The 15307-nt window shown below is 38.9% G+C and overlaps 1 protein-coding gene across 2 annotated transcripts; it reads left to right on the forward strand.

Annotated features, from left to right (window-relative positions):
- Positions 1-1961: 1961 nt before the first annotated feature.
- Positions 1962-14153, forward strand: clcn5a (chloride channel, voltage-sensitive 5a). Of its 2 annotated transcripts, none has more exons than XM_026938673.3 (12): positions 1962-2143; positions 2817-2995; positions 4357-4508; positions 4765-4864; positions 5392-5702; positions 5865-6071; positions 6391-6471; positions 6658-7203; positions 10024-10210; positions 10376-10774; positions 11610-11826; positions 12119-14153. In XM_026938673.3, exons 2-12 carry the CDS (start codon positions 2851-2853, stop codon positions 12207-12209), a joined length of 2436 nt encoding a protein of 811 aa, XP_026794474.1. In that variant the 5' UTR covers positions 1962-2143; positions 2817-2850; the 3' UTR covers positions 12210-14153. The 2 variants fall into 2 exon arrangements, with proteins under 2 accessions (XP_026794474.1, XP_034167171.1); XM_034311280.2 differs by having other exon boundaries at positions 4360-4508.
- The last annotated feature ends 1154 nt before the right edge of the window (positions 14154-15307 follow it).

The following is a 15307-nucleotide window of genomic DNA, read 5'->3' on the forward strand; positions in this document are numbered from 1 at the left end:
AATAATAGCAGTGTTCAAGGCCTTAGTGCTCACACCACTTGTGACCCTTCACAGTACTTTAACATTTCTCTTTATGTGCATATAATATGTGTGTGTGTGTGTGTGTGTGTGTGTGTGTATACATAAGTGCTTTTTGTTCAGATACCTCAGTTTTTTATCTTGTAGTTCGCCAAGTCCCAGGTATTGGCTTCACAGGGGTCAAAAGATCAGATGCCTATCTGCTGGTGTGTGTGTGTGTGTGTGTGTGTGTGTGTGTGTTTGTGCATAATGTGAGTGTGTGTGTTTGAAAGTGTGTGTGAGCATGCTCAATGTGTACTTTGGCCTATGAACCTGTGAGAATCCAGCTGATCACACTGGCACTCAGGGCTGTACAGAGCTAACAGAAAAAAGATCAGTCACACCCATGCAAAAACCTTTGTGTATGCTTGTGTATATTTCTCCATCCAAATCTGTTTTCAAGTTCGAGTGCTCATGATTGTTGTAAGCAAGTAAAACCTTTTACATTCTAACTCTGTGTTCTGTATTTTTTTTCACAGTTAAAACTACAGATTGTGTCATTTATCAGGAACATTTTAGAAGTAGTAATAGTATGGTGTGTTTTTATTTTTATTTTTTTATTATCTCAGTGATACAATACTCTCATCAAAACTCTCATCTTTATGATGAACACAGTTCAACTGCTATGTATCGTTTTGCAACCATTAGCACATTGCCAGATTAGAGCTCCAAGCAGCTAGACTAATGAGTGAGTGAAAAAGGGGGAAAAAAGACTTTGAATAAGTTCTAAGAGAAGAAAGGAATAAAAATGAGGATCATGGAACATGTAACAAACTGATTTAACAGTGCACACAGCTGCCAGTTTATTAGGTACACCTTGTTAGCTATTTATCAGGTAAACTTACCTATAGATCATTTTGTAGGTCTACAGTTACCGACTCGAGCCCATATGTTCCTATATAGCTCTCCAGAAACTGACACTGATAAAAGGTAAGTTTGTTATAAAATGGCAGTAAGTGTACACAGTGTTTTAAAACCCCAATAATGGTGCAGCACCTGATACACTCATCCCAGCAGCACACAGACTACCATGTCAGGTCATTCTAGTGGTCCCTTATTTTTAATGGGCTCAGTAGAAGGGATTTAGCTACAAAGTGCATCTGTATGGTAGGTTGTGTAGATATAATGTAGCCATACCCCATAAAGTGCTCATGTGTATATCACAGTGATATATTTATATATTTATTACATTTGTTTAAGGTGAAATATTTAGGCTTTTTTGTGTGAGGACCTTGTGGGAGTCTTCAGAACAAAGGACCCATTGCAGGGCACAATCACACACCAGACAATTCAGAAATGCCAACCAGCCTACAGCACGTCTTAGGACTGGGGGAGGAAACCCCTATAGCACAGGGAGAATGTGAAAACTTAGTGCACGCAGGGCGGAGGCAGGATTCGAGCCCCCAACCTTGGAGGTGCGAGGCACGTGTGCTAACCACTAAACCACTGTGCCCCCTTGTTCATTACTAAATTCATAATTTGGAAATTTGCAGTTGTATAATATGAATAAAAGACTTGCAGTTGTATAATATGAATAAACGACTTCAGGGTGTGCTGTTACACCACCTCATAATTGAATATTTTCCTTACATCTGTACGCCCTGTCTCAAATCTACAACAGCACTTTAGGGCCACTAAATGCATTAAATGCAATAAATAAATAAATAAATAAATAAATAAATAAATAAATCAAGAATAAAGTTATGACTTCAAGAATATTATGACTTATGTTTTATATATTTATATATATTCTATATTTATATAGAAATATTTTGACTTGATTCTCTGACGTTATTTCTATTTTTAAGTGACCCTAAAAGGCCTGCGTGCAAATCTCTCATTAGGGTCTGTCTTTTTTTCTGTTTTCTGTTAATCGATTACCGAGTCACTCTTGGCGTCTATCGTCACTCGATTAGACATGTCTGTTAGGGAAATGCAAGTCAAGCTGGCTGAATAAAACTAGCTAGCGTAGCCATCTAGTAAGATAATATTTAACCAACCGGATAACAGTAGGCATTTTCTTTAAGTAAATATGTAACGTGTTATAAACTGGTTAAAACATATCCCAAAAGTGGTGAACTAAGAGGTATGAATTTGTGTTTCGGGTCGCGGAGCTACTTTTAATTTCTCTGGGTAGCTAATGTTATTTAAGAAGGTAGCGTTAGCTGTCAGTGTTTATCTCACTTTGTAGAAGCCAGCTAGCAGCTAGCTGATGTGTATTTTCTTTGATTTTATTAAATCAAACCAGCAGCTAAGGACAAGTTTCAGTGTTTAGTGCATTGCTCTGTTTTGTTGGCTTCGTTGTTGAGGAAAAAAATGGCAGAGAAGTTTGTTTGCTATCCCGCTTTAGCGACACTGAGTCTGATTTGTGAAGCGAGTCTGCTAATCGGATATAATAAAGAACTGGATTTGCATGGCTATGTATTGGATCATAAATGTGTGTGTTAAAGCAGTTTGTTTATTCATTGCTGTTTTTCTAATTGCCACTTATACATTAAGCGTCACAGGTCTATGTGCGTTTCAATATTACAGATTGAGCTGGTTTACCTCTCTGATCTGGATATTTATATTTATTTAAAAATGAATACTTGTACTGTTTCAGTGCTGTAGATTATTCCTTATGCTTGTTGTGGTTTTGTATTTCACTGATTGGACTGAAACATGGGATTGAGGTGTGATTTGGCAGGTAGCAGTCACTCCAGCTCAGCACCCCTGCTGTAAGCTGTGGTATTAAATCAGTGTGCATTGTCTGATCACAGGACTGTCTGGCCTGGCCGCCTGTGTGAGGTGAGGATGGAGAACTCTGGCTACGCTGAGAGCTTTCCTGACATGCACACGGCCACCAGCAGCGACGAGGATCTAGTGGAAATCACAGGGGCCACTCTGGATTTCTCCAGCACTGATGATGTGCCTCCTTTAGACCGGGACTGTGGATCAGGTAGATGTCCAAATGACCCCAAAATCAGAAGACCGTAACACTTGAACAACGTCATCTCATCATTAGTACAAATCTCTAGTTACAGTGGCTACGTTTACATGCACATCAATATTCTGATATTAATCGGAATTTGGCAATATTCGAATTAGTATTGAGTCATGTAAACACTACAATCCGATTGCCCAATTCAGTTTAAGACAATCTTCTGATTCCCAAAATTCCATGGTATATGCCTGTTTTAATTGGAAATTTGTTGTATGTAAACACCGTATTCAGAAAATCCACTGAAAGGAGATATATGTGCATGCTCAGTCCGCAAGGAATTGTGGGTGCTAACAGATCCTTAGCTGTATGGCTAGATATTTGGGAATGGCAACTCGGACGTACTTACAACGACCATGCATACAGGAATATTCCAATGTCCGTACGCATATAAACATCGTATTCAGAATATGGCTCAACCCGAATAGACCTTAAACAGAATTTGATGTGCATGTAAACGTCAGTTTGACCATTTGCAGGCAGAGAGAATAAGCGTCCACTGCAATGTAGCCCAATAACTTTAAGTTTATACACAGTGCTATTGAATTCTCGATTCTGATTGGCCGGAAGGTGTCGATTAATTTTCTATTGCATCAGGTCAGACAGTAGTGCTGGCCGTAATTCAGAACACAGGTTTATATTAATGTGCTCATTCTAATATGTTATGGAGTTTGTTTTTGGAAGGAGTCTCCAGTGTCAGGGCTTCGTAACAGTCAGCTTCAGGACAGCAGGATTTGCACAAGCTGCATTTTGTCTCATTAACTTAAAGAAAGAGAAGAAGTGATGAGAAGCTGGGAAGGGATTGTATGACATGTAATTGTTTAAATTTAAAATTTAATAATTGGAAAATTGCTGCGTTATGAGACGAATAAAACACTTTGGAAAGTGCTGTTATTAGAAAATAGTCAACTTTGCATCAGGCCACATCACACCACAATTAATTTTAAAGTTATCTCTAAAATGTAACAGCTAAAAACAGCGAGGAATCACGCTGACCCCTGAGGTATTAAACGCTTTGTTTTTGCTAAGAGTAGCAGGAACCTACAGCAGGATCTACAAAAAGCCATGAAGTACTTTGAAAAATGCTGTTAGACTACTTTGCAAAAATGGTTGCCTACAATATTTTCCTATAATAATAGTATACAGTACTGTGTATATAATTTAGAAAATACAATAATTGCCTATGATATTTATTGATCTTATGTTTTCAGATTATTCACATTTTTTTCCTTTAGAAATAAAGAGTCCATGAAAGAATAAAGGTTGTGGTGTAAAAAGTTAAACTTTTCCATCTGTATTTGTCGAACATCCTCTTTGAGAAGGTGCAGGTGGAGCTGGGAATGGACTTAATGGGGTTCCTAAGCTGATGGACCTTCTAGATGAGCCAGTGCCTGGAGTGGGCACTTACGAAGACTTCAACACTATTGACTGGGTGCGAGAGAAGTCCAAGGACCGGGATCGTCACAGAGAGGTTGTGTATTCTACGCTAGAGTAAGATATGCCTGGGGCGTACACTCCAGTGTCCAGCGTGGCTGGACCTTTTCATTCCGAACCGTGCAGGAGCACCTGATATACGTCATCACGTTTAATAACCGAGATCATTTAGCAGTAGGTGTGCTTCTGCTGAGCTGGAATGAAAAGCTTCAGCCCTTTGGACACCCCTGGGATATATTAATATTCGCTAGTCTGATTTGGAGGCACTAATTGTAGATGACTGTGTTTTGCAGATTGCCAGTCAGAGCAAAGAGTCTACATGGGCTTTAATGAGGAGCATCAATGATGCCTTCTCTGGTTGGCTCCTCATGCTATTGGTTGGACTAATGTCAGGTTAGTAATCACTTGTTTCCCCCATCAGATCTAATAACTGATAGTAGGTTCAATTGCTCAAATCCCCAAACATTAGGCCTCATTTATCAAACTGGATATGAACAAATTTGTTTTTGTGATTCACACAAGAAATATGGGGTATTCATGAAAACTGAAGCATGTGAATGTGTGTGTTTGTGTGTAATATATATGTATATATGTGTGTGTGTGTATATATATATATACGTATGTATGTATATATATTGTGTGTGTGTGTGTGTATGTATATAATCTTTTAATATGTAAACATTTCCAGTTCCAACAATACAATAAATCTCTTATGTTTATAAGATATGTTTATATTTTTAGAAGAGTTTTCTCCGATACCTGATCCACAATTTTTTTTGCTGGTGTTGTTCCGATATAATTGGTTATCATGACATAGCTATAATTATTTTTAAATATCATCCAGCCCTGAGTATTATAGTAGATTTGATTGATTAATCCCCTAATATCCATTCTGCTTTATTTCCTAATTTGTTGTGAAGGTGCTCTGGCTGGTGGGATCGACATCTCTGCTCACTGGATGACCGACCTGAAGGAAGGAGTATGTCTCATTGGCTTCTGGTTCAACCATGAGCACTGCTGCTGGAACTCCAACGAGACAACATTTCAGGAGAGAGACAAGTGTCCGCAGTGGAACAGCTGGGCCGAGCTCATGATTGGCTCCAATGATGGTCCCTTTGCTTACATCATTAACTATCTGATGTATGTGTGCTGGGCTCTGCTCTTCTCCTTCCTCGCAGTGACTCTGGTTAGAGCCTTTGCACCTTATGCCTGTGGCTCTGGTATCCCTGAGGTACGTTATCGTTTTCTTTGCTTCTTCCTGTTTTTCTTCTGTTTTGCAACAGTTTTACTATTTGTTCCTCATGTAATGTTGTCCAGAGGGAATGTTTTTGTTATTCATGATGTAGATACATATTTTTCTGACACTCTCTTTTACTCTCACTCTGTTCCTCAGATTAAGACTATCCTCAGTGGCTTCATCATTCGCGGTTACTTGGGCAAGTGGACCCTGATGATCAAAACAATCACTCTGGTGCTGGCTGTGTCGTCTGGTCTGAGTCTGGGCAAAGAGGGACCACTTGTCCATGTAGCCTGTTGCTGTGGAAATATACTGTGCCATCTTTTCACCAAGTACCGAAAGAATGAGGCCAAAAGGCGAGAGGTGAGTGAGTAAGTGAGTGAGAGTGAGAGAGTGTGAGTGAGAGTGAGAGAGTGTGAGTGAGAGAGAGAGAGAGAGAGTGTGAGAGAGAGAGAGAGAGAGAGAGTGTGAGAGAGAGAGAGAGAGTGTGAGTGAGAGAGAGAGTGAGAGAGAGAAATGGGGAAGAGACAGAGAAATGGGGAAGAGACGTGCAAAACTATCCTGAAACTAAATAGGGTTTGGGAGTTTCAGATAAACTCTAGCTTTATTATTTTTCCCTCAGCTTTATTGGTTGTAGTCTATTGTAACTGTTCTCTTTATTCTGTGTGTGTTAATATGTCAGGTACTCTCTGCTGCTGCTGCAGTCGGTGTTTCAGTAGCGTTTGGTGCTCCTATTGGAGGAGTTCTCTTCAGTCTAGAGGAGGTAAATGACCTCGAGTTATTCATTCCTTTTTGCTGACTCTTCTTACTGCTGTTCAATTGTATTTGAAGTGTGTGTTTTTTTTTTGTTTTTTTTTACTTCTGTTGGAAGAGAAGGCTTATCTCTTTTATAGTCAATCAGAGCACTAAGTCCATCAAGCAGTTCTCTCTGAACATTTCTCTCCTGTAGGTGAGTTATTACTTCCCTTTAAAGACACTGTGGCGTTCTTTCTTCGCTGCCCTTGTGGCAGCCTTCACACTGCGCTCCATCAACCCGTTTGGAAACAGCCGCCTGGTGCTGTTCTATGTGGAGTTTCACTCCCCCTGGCACCTTGTTGAGCTGGTGCCCTTTGTGTTGCTGGGCATCTTCGGGGGCATCTGGGGCGCCTTCTTCATTCGGGCGAACATCGCCTGGTGTCGGCGACGCAAAACGACACGCCTGGGTCACTACCCGGTCCTGGAGGTGCTGCTGGTGACGGCGCTCACAGCCGTGCTGGCTTTCCCCAACAGCTACACGCGCATGAGCACCAGCGAGCTCATTTCAGAGCTGTTCAATGACTGCGGCCTGCTCGACTCCTCCCAGCTGTGCAACTACGCTAACGCAACCGACATCAAGACCAACAGCAACACCCTGCCCGACCGACCCGCCGGCCACGAAGTCTTCACGGCCATGTGGCAACTGGCACTGGCGCTCGTCTTCAAGATGCTCATCACCGTGGTTACCTTTGGCATGAAGGTGAGTTGAAATAGTAGCTCAGCTATTTTAATAAACAACCTACTAGAAGATAATATAAAAAAGAGTAATGAGTAATTTGTTTAAAGACCAAATCCAGCAAAAAATTTTAAAAAATTTTTAGTTTAAATTGTGTTGTATCTTTTTTGTAATTTCAGACTTCTAATGAAAAGTTTTCTCTTACAAGCATATTTTATGAAAAAGTTGGATGCTGACATTAGTGGCACACAACTTTTCTTTCCCACTCTGTCAACACACATCTTTGTGCTCGCCTATCTTATACACATACACACACACAGAAACACAAACTATCAATCTGTCACTAGTGAGAGATCGCTGAAAATCGGGTCTTGTAAATAAGTATAGTTTTAGAGGCCACAAAGTGGCAGGTTTACTGATAGTCTATAAATGAGAAGTCGGAGAAAATGGTGAGGATTTTAAATCTGGTTTTTACCACTGTAGTGAAAAACTGCAACTGATGGCAACTGTCTTAAATGTCTTAAAACATAAAGTTAAACATAAGTTATGTTTAAATGTCTTAAAACATAACTTGTTTCAAAACTGTTGACATGTAGCCTGCTTCAGCTTTGAGTGTTGAATAAAATTCTTTAAAACACGTCATTTTAACGTCAACCGAAGTCCAGCATATGATCTAACAGTATACCACGGTATATGATCAAACAAAGTTTGTTTACACAAGAAATTAAACCTACTATGTGCAAAGTAAGGTGGCAAAAAAATTGTATTTAATAGTTGATTATTCATGTGAATTACAAATAAATGTGGCTGTAAATAGGAAGTGCTGTAACAAACAAAACTATGAGAAACAATTATTACTCTAGTGACGTTCTCCTCTAGGGCTAATTTCATGATTATTCCCTGTTACAATCACAGTAATCAGATTTTTTATTTGTAAATTAAATTGGTAAGTTATTCATTTTAAACAAAATAAAATGTGAGTATAAATGAATCTGTCTCTCTCCCACTTTATCTAAAAGAGCTTTTCTAAATCACATACATTCATCATCATTAATCTTAACAAGCCAAAATTAAACTGTCTAAACCTGCTTTATCAAACTATGAAATTACTACGCATATTAAATATCAAAACCTTTGAATGAAATGTAATATGCCAATGATGTTTATTAAACAATGTTTAATATATTATTGTATGAAATGTCACACATTTTAAAGGTTTATAGTTAGATTTAATGTTGTGGAACATCCAAGAGACGAGTAAGTTCCTGTTCTCATTTATATTATAGCCATGATAAACTGGCATTCCCTCACCAGTGTCTCTCGCTCTCTCTCTCTCTCTCTCTCTCTCTCTCTCTCAAAAAATACAGCTTGTCATTAGCAAGCACCTTGACTATTACAAAGCATTTACAATTGAGACTCCTTCCATAAATGTTAAATAAATGTCTCCTAACATTATAGGTTTTACTTTGTTAAAGAACACATTTTCAAAATACGTTTATTATTAGTCTTGGATTACGTGACTCGTCCGCCATACAAGACCCCGTGTATGAACTGTTATTATAGAAACAATACCATATTAGCTGGAACTACTGTCTAAGCCATGCTGTTATACAAAAATAATGCATACCTTCTGACCAATCAGATTCAAGCATTCAACCATGCTGTGGTATAAAGAAAACTGATCAACACCTTCTGACCAATCAGATTCAAGCATTCAACTGCGCTGTTGTATAAGAGGTTATAACATCAACCAGTATATTTTACTTACTAAGCAGGAGTTTTGGGGTGATTTTGTTTTTAACGTTCATGCGTCATTGATGCACCACTATTTGCACGTTCTACATTGTACCATGCTTTCACTTTTTTGTGAGTGAAACCGTCAGTGTATTGAACTTCGGACTCATCTTTCCACCATCATTCGAAGTTTGTCTAGAGATATGCAGTTTCTCCTGTGATGTTGCAGGTGTGCATGGAAGAGCTTGAGTTAATAAGTGAAATCAGTCTTTTTTGTGTGTGTGTGTCTTTTAAAACTGCTATAACGGCCCTTAGCTGCTTCACTATTGTATTAAGTCTACCCAGAATTAGAGACCTATGGGCTCTTGAATTATGGCACATTTCTGTTGTTGCTTATGTATCGAATGTTAAAATCCATGTTGATCGTTTTTCATGATCATAACCATCTTGACTAATTGTTGCAACTCAAATGCAAGACACTTTCCATGCATCGGGTTTAAAAGGAGTAACTAATTTCAATGAGCTTTTTAATTTCACTAATACAAAAAGCAGTCTCCTCGCACGTTTAAAAAAAAAAAAGAAAAGAAAACATGCAGACTTTGTTGCTGTTGTGTTTTGTTGAAGGCACAAACTCAAAGGGCTGTATGGAGTCATGATCAGCTTCTTGGAGTTAATTGATATACTCATTTTGCCCATCAAGTGAGCTGTGACAATGACTGAAATACACATCTATATAGCTTCTACTATCAAATAAATAACACACTGCTGGTGATGTAGATGGCATTTGACGATGTGACAGCAGTTTATACTCTCCACAGGAGTTTGTTTTTAAGTGCTTAGGTATTTAAATTGCAATTCATCTTGTAGATATGTAAAAACAAGGCATCTTCTCACTCTGGTTCTTATGCAATTACCCTTAATATTCAGCATGAATATAATGTGTAGATGATAATAACTGTACTTTTGTATTACTTGTCTACATTATTTGCTCTGTTGGATTTTATTGGGCTGATGGTTTTGTAATTGGGGCAAGTTTTGTGTGCAGATTAAAACATTAATCATAATCAATGTTTTTTTCTGAGTTTTGACTGGCCATTTTCCTCTATGCAGGTTCCCTCAGGTCTGTTCATCCCCAGCATGGCTGTGGGGGCGATTGCGGGAAGGCTGCTGGGCGTGGGCATGGAGCAGCTGGCATATTACAACCATGACTGGGTTATCTTTAGGGGCTGGTGCTCACCCGGGGCAGACTGCATCACACCAGGCCTTTATGCGATGGTGGGAGCTGCTGCCTGCTTGGGTAAGAGATTATGCCTGACAGGTCTCCTCTATAGGTTTTGAATTTTCAGTGCAGTATTCACAAATGCAGATTCTTTCATGAAAAATTTGAAATGAAGCAGAGATGTGGAACATGCAGAAAAAAAAAATAGCAACAAATTCTTCCTTCTGTCTTCTAACTCTGCAGGTGGTGTAACTCGGATGACGGTCTCTCTGGTGGTCATTATGTTCGAGCTGACTGGAGGTTTGGAGTACATTGTGCCCCTAATGGCTGCCGCCATGACCAGTAAGTGGGTGGCAGATGCGCTGGGTCGCGAGGGCATCTACGAGGCCCACATCCGTCTGAACGGCTACCCGTTCCTAGAGCCCAAAGAGGAGTTCAGCCACAAAACCCTGGCCATGGACGTTATGCGGCCTCGTCATAGTGACCCCCCGCTCTCAGTCATTACACAGGATGGCATGAGTGTAGAGGAGGTTGAGACTCTCATCGCTGATACATCTTACAGCGGCTTTCCTGTGGTGGTCTCACAAGAGTCACAGAGGCTGGTGGGCTTTGTGCTGCGCCGGGATCTCATCATTTCCATCGGTGCGTGAGTTCGGAATCCACCACTGCTGTACCATGAGACTTTCCAAAAGAAAACACATGCTGAGTTCCCTTGTGTCTTATTTCAGGGGTGGACAAATTCTAAATTTATTAGCTAGCCCACCAAACAAGTAAAAGCTTCAGTGTGCTGGCCAGTAAAAACCATCTACCTTCAGTCAGATCATCTCAGCTGCTATGTGTAATGCAGCAGACAGCAGGATTCAGAATGAGCAGCTCTCTCTATGGTTACTTAGTTACTGAAAAAATTTGTTTTGCAGAAGTCAGTAAGGAGTAGGGCTTTTTTTTTCCTCGTCTTCTGTTTCTGGATTTTATTTTTCATTTACTTGTCCATTGTCCTGTGTGCCTGGGCTACTGATTTGTCCACCTCTGTGTATAAGCTTCATCTGTGTGGACAGTGTGTGTTTACAGATAAGAAATGGTGTTAGGCAAAACATTTAGGCTACTATATAATGTTATTCTTTTCTAAAATATATTTTAATATTGCTTATATTCTGTTGCCTTAAACAGGGCTTTTTCACACATATTACTGCACACTGATTATCCACATTTAGCTAGCAGATCTGTTTGATGAAAGAAGTTGCTTATAAACACAAGGTATATTTTTTGATTTATCAACCGTGAAGCTTGCTGGAGTTTCGCATTAGGAGTAATCAGGGAATTTACAGCACCCAGTCATTTCAGTTTGACGCTTCACATCATCATAACTAATTGAAATCGCAGCTTCACGTTATGGACTTTCATAGAACATAATTGGTGTCTTGTTCCTTGGTAGTGTGCATGGTCAGCATTTTTTTTTTTTTTTTCCGTTCCTCTCCAGAAAATGCTCGGCAACGCCAGGAGGGCGTGGTGAGCACGTCACGGATTTTCTTCACCGAGTACACGCCACCCCAGCCCCCTAACTTCCCCCCTCCCCTGAAGCTACGTGGCATCATGGACCTCAGCCCTTTCACGGTTACCGATCACACCGCCATGGACATTGTGGTGGACATCTTCCGCAAACTTGGGCTGCGCCAGTGTCTCGTCACTCATAATGGGTAAGCATTTTTTACCCTATGAAAAAATAAAAACTGGTATTTTGGAGCTTTTAATATGAATCTCAACATTGCAGACGTACACGATTTTTATTATAGATATTATTAGTTTATTTTTTACAGTTTACCATTTCTGGAGAAACAGAAAAGATATATGATTCGTCTTGTACTTGTCCAATTTGCATCCAGTCAAATGCTCTTTCAAATGGACAGGCAAAAACTCTGTGTGGAATAGTTATAGTGCAGGAAGATCATACATGAATAGTACATAAAATCTTTCTCTCTTCACTTACAGACGCTTACTGGGAATCATCACCAAAAAGGACATTTTAAAGCACATGGCTCAAATAGCCAACCGTGACCCAGACTCCATCCTCTTCAACTGAAAGCTGACTTTTATAATCTCACCTCCTCTCCGATGTGTCCTCTCCAAAAAAACAAACAAAAAAAAAAGCCTGTTTGATTTGCACTACAGACATCAGTGCTAGGTTGAGAGTGCACTCACACTGTGATAGCCATTTTCAGTGCCAAGATGGACACCTCTTGCACTACGGCTTTATCATCGAACTTGGCCAGATTTTGACACCAAATCCTGGTTTCCAAGTTGGCAAGTAGCCAATCAGTCATAACATATCATGTCTATCAGTTCATCTTGGAGAAAAAGGGTGGGGAGTTAATTGAGTGGATATGCATGCACAATCCCAATCATAGAAATTTCTTAATGTAGCTAAAGTATATTGAAATTCCTACAAAATGAGGAAAATTTTGTTGTGAGCTAAATCTGTGATTCTGTATGCATCCTTTTCGAATACAGTTCACGGATGTGTGTTTGGAGATACACTACAAGCAATTAATGACTAATCTCAGCTTAATATGTTGCAATATTTCAGTCATTAGTTTTGCCATAACTTTAATGAACAAGCTAAATCTGAGTATCAGGTAACCGCCAGTGGATGTCTGTGTTTGTTTGGGTCTTCTGCGTAAATGTTCTCACGTTTATGTTCTCACTCTTTCCATTCTATGTTTAATGTCTTTACATAACTGTGATATCAACTTCTCGAGCAGGTAGCTAATTGTGTGTGGAGTTTGAAGAGAAACAGGTTTACAGCATTGTGAAATATGCGAATGAGATGATTTTAAGGGCACTTTCCCCCCCTTAGAAGGCGAGTCCCTTGGGGGTTTGCACATTGAAGCATTCACAATCTTTTCTGGTTTTACCCCTTATGAATCTGCAGGGCAGCTGGGCATTCCGCTTGTTAGATGGCTGTTTTGTGGCTTTGCATGGATTTACAGCTAGGTACGACTGACTAATCTGCCCCGCTGCTTAACCACTGTTGTCCTTCTGTTATTATGTATTTTTATTTCTTTGCTGTAAATCCCTTTAGCAGGAACCTCTGTTGTTGATTGCATTATTCATGTTATGTTAATCAGCACGGCCTATTGGCCATGCACCAATTATATACTTTGACATTTTGTTTCATTTTGTTATACTTTCTTCTTCAGGTGTGTTTAGACAACATATGATCATTTGTAGCAGTGGCCTCTCCACTTTAAAAAAAAAAAAAGAATAGATATTGAAGTACGCTATATTCCTCAGGATATGATGTATGCATGGTTGAAGACTTTAACAATATTTTAACCACAACCCTAATCTCAGTGTTTAAGATAAATCTATTTTAAAATATACGCATCTTATCCAAAGCAGTGTATATAATATCATTTAGTTAAATGAAGCAAAGGTTGTCGGTGTGTGAGCGTTTTCGTGACATGTTCTTGATGGCTGCCTGTTGAGATGGTTCACCTGACACTTCTCTCGGTCAGGTGCATAAGCCAGCTCTCTTATTGTTTATGTCCTCCAAAGACACATTCATACATAGTGCTTTAAGCTATTCATAAATCCATCAAGGGCTAGAGTTAATACCGGTATTTATATCCACAACAACTGATTTCATTATCAGGTTTTCGTCTTCAATAATGTCGAGAGTTCTGTAAGGAAATCATGTTGGATCTGCCCCTTTAATCGCAGCTCTTCTCGTGTAGCAGGGTCATACATCATCCCATCCCTTTTCACGCACTGTGGACCTCTCTTCAATGTGTCTACAGATCTGGATACATCACAAGGCCACTTTTTTTGTTTTTTTTTGCCAAGCACTCCATTTGAGAATCGCATTAGATAACTTGTCAGGTCTTAAAAAATGTAATGTCTTTAATCAGTTGTTTGTACTTGTTTAATTATCTGATTCATGTATGTTTATCACAAAAGTTTATGCATTCTTCTAAAATATGAATGTATTATCACAGTAATTTATTCATTAACACTCATAAGGCAAGTTGTGATTTGATCTCCTGTGTTTATTGTTTGTAAATGTGTCACTGTGGAAAAATGGTGCTTTGTTTAATTGCAGTTATTTAAAAAGAAAAAAAAAAAAAAAAGCTTCAGCAGTAATTAAATACTAATAATGAGGTCACACATTAGCTGTAAGTTAACTTGCAGTAGCAATGTTGAACAGAATTATTTGGTTTCATATTCAGGCTGAATTTGACATAAAAATCAGGCCAGTGGCTGTTATGATCTCCACAGAGCTTATTCTACCACTTCCACATATTTCTGTTTTCCTGCCAAAGCAGAAGCTGCTCCTGTTGTTGATCTAAGTATCAGTGACTTGTCATTCACAGATGAGTCGGCTCGTTTAGGTAAACGGTGAGCGTTGACTTTCATATATAAGCTTTTTTCCTTTTTAAAATAGTTATAGGCAATGCTGTTACACTTGCACTATAATTAAATCAAAATGCTTCTATGGAAACCTCTTCTCAACAGCTAAACTAGTCAAAATATCATTAATTTTAGAAAAAAAATGGCAATGAGCCAAATAATCCGACTCACTAAAAAAAAAAGAATTGGATTTCCGATCATTGGTAAGGCCTTAGCAGGTGGGGGCATGGTTTAGTGGGAAGGGACAAATGTTGCCCTGTTTATGTTCTCTCTCTCGCTCTCTTTCTGAGAGCAGAATAAGCAGCCAACAAGATAAAAAAATTACATTTTGTTTTACGTTACTGTCCGGGGGGGAGCAAGGAGCATGAGCAGCAATTAAAAAAGGCTCATGTGCTTACCCTGGGTCTGCTACCAGTCATATTTTCAATGTAATGTTATTTTTTAAATGGAATTTCCTCCTGTCAAAACAAATGATTCACTTTGGGTCTATTGTTCTATTGATGTTTTTAGGGCTTCAAGGTTTTCAGCTGATTTTAGCTACATACAAATGATTAGAGTAATATGAAATGTAAGATATATATATATATATATATATATATATATATATATATATATATATATATATATATATGTATATATGTATATGTATATATATATATATATATATATATATGTATATGTATATATATATACACTCACGGCACACTTTATTAGGAACACTGTAGGCCCACTAATACTGGGTAGGGCCTCTATTTGCTCTCGAAACAGCCT

Source organism: Pangasianodon hypophthalmus, chromosome 15 (genome assembly GCF_027358585.1).
Source record: "Pangasianodon hypophthalmus isolate fPanHyp1 chromosome 15, fPanHyp1.pri, whole genome shotgun sequence".
In the NCBI taxonomy this organism is placed as follows: domain Eukaryota; kingdom Metazoa; phylum Chordata; class Actinopteri; order Siluriformes; family Pangasiidae; genus Pangasianodon; species Pangasianodon hypophthalmus.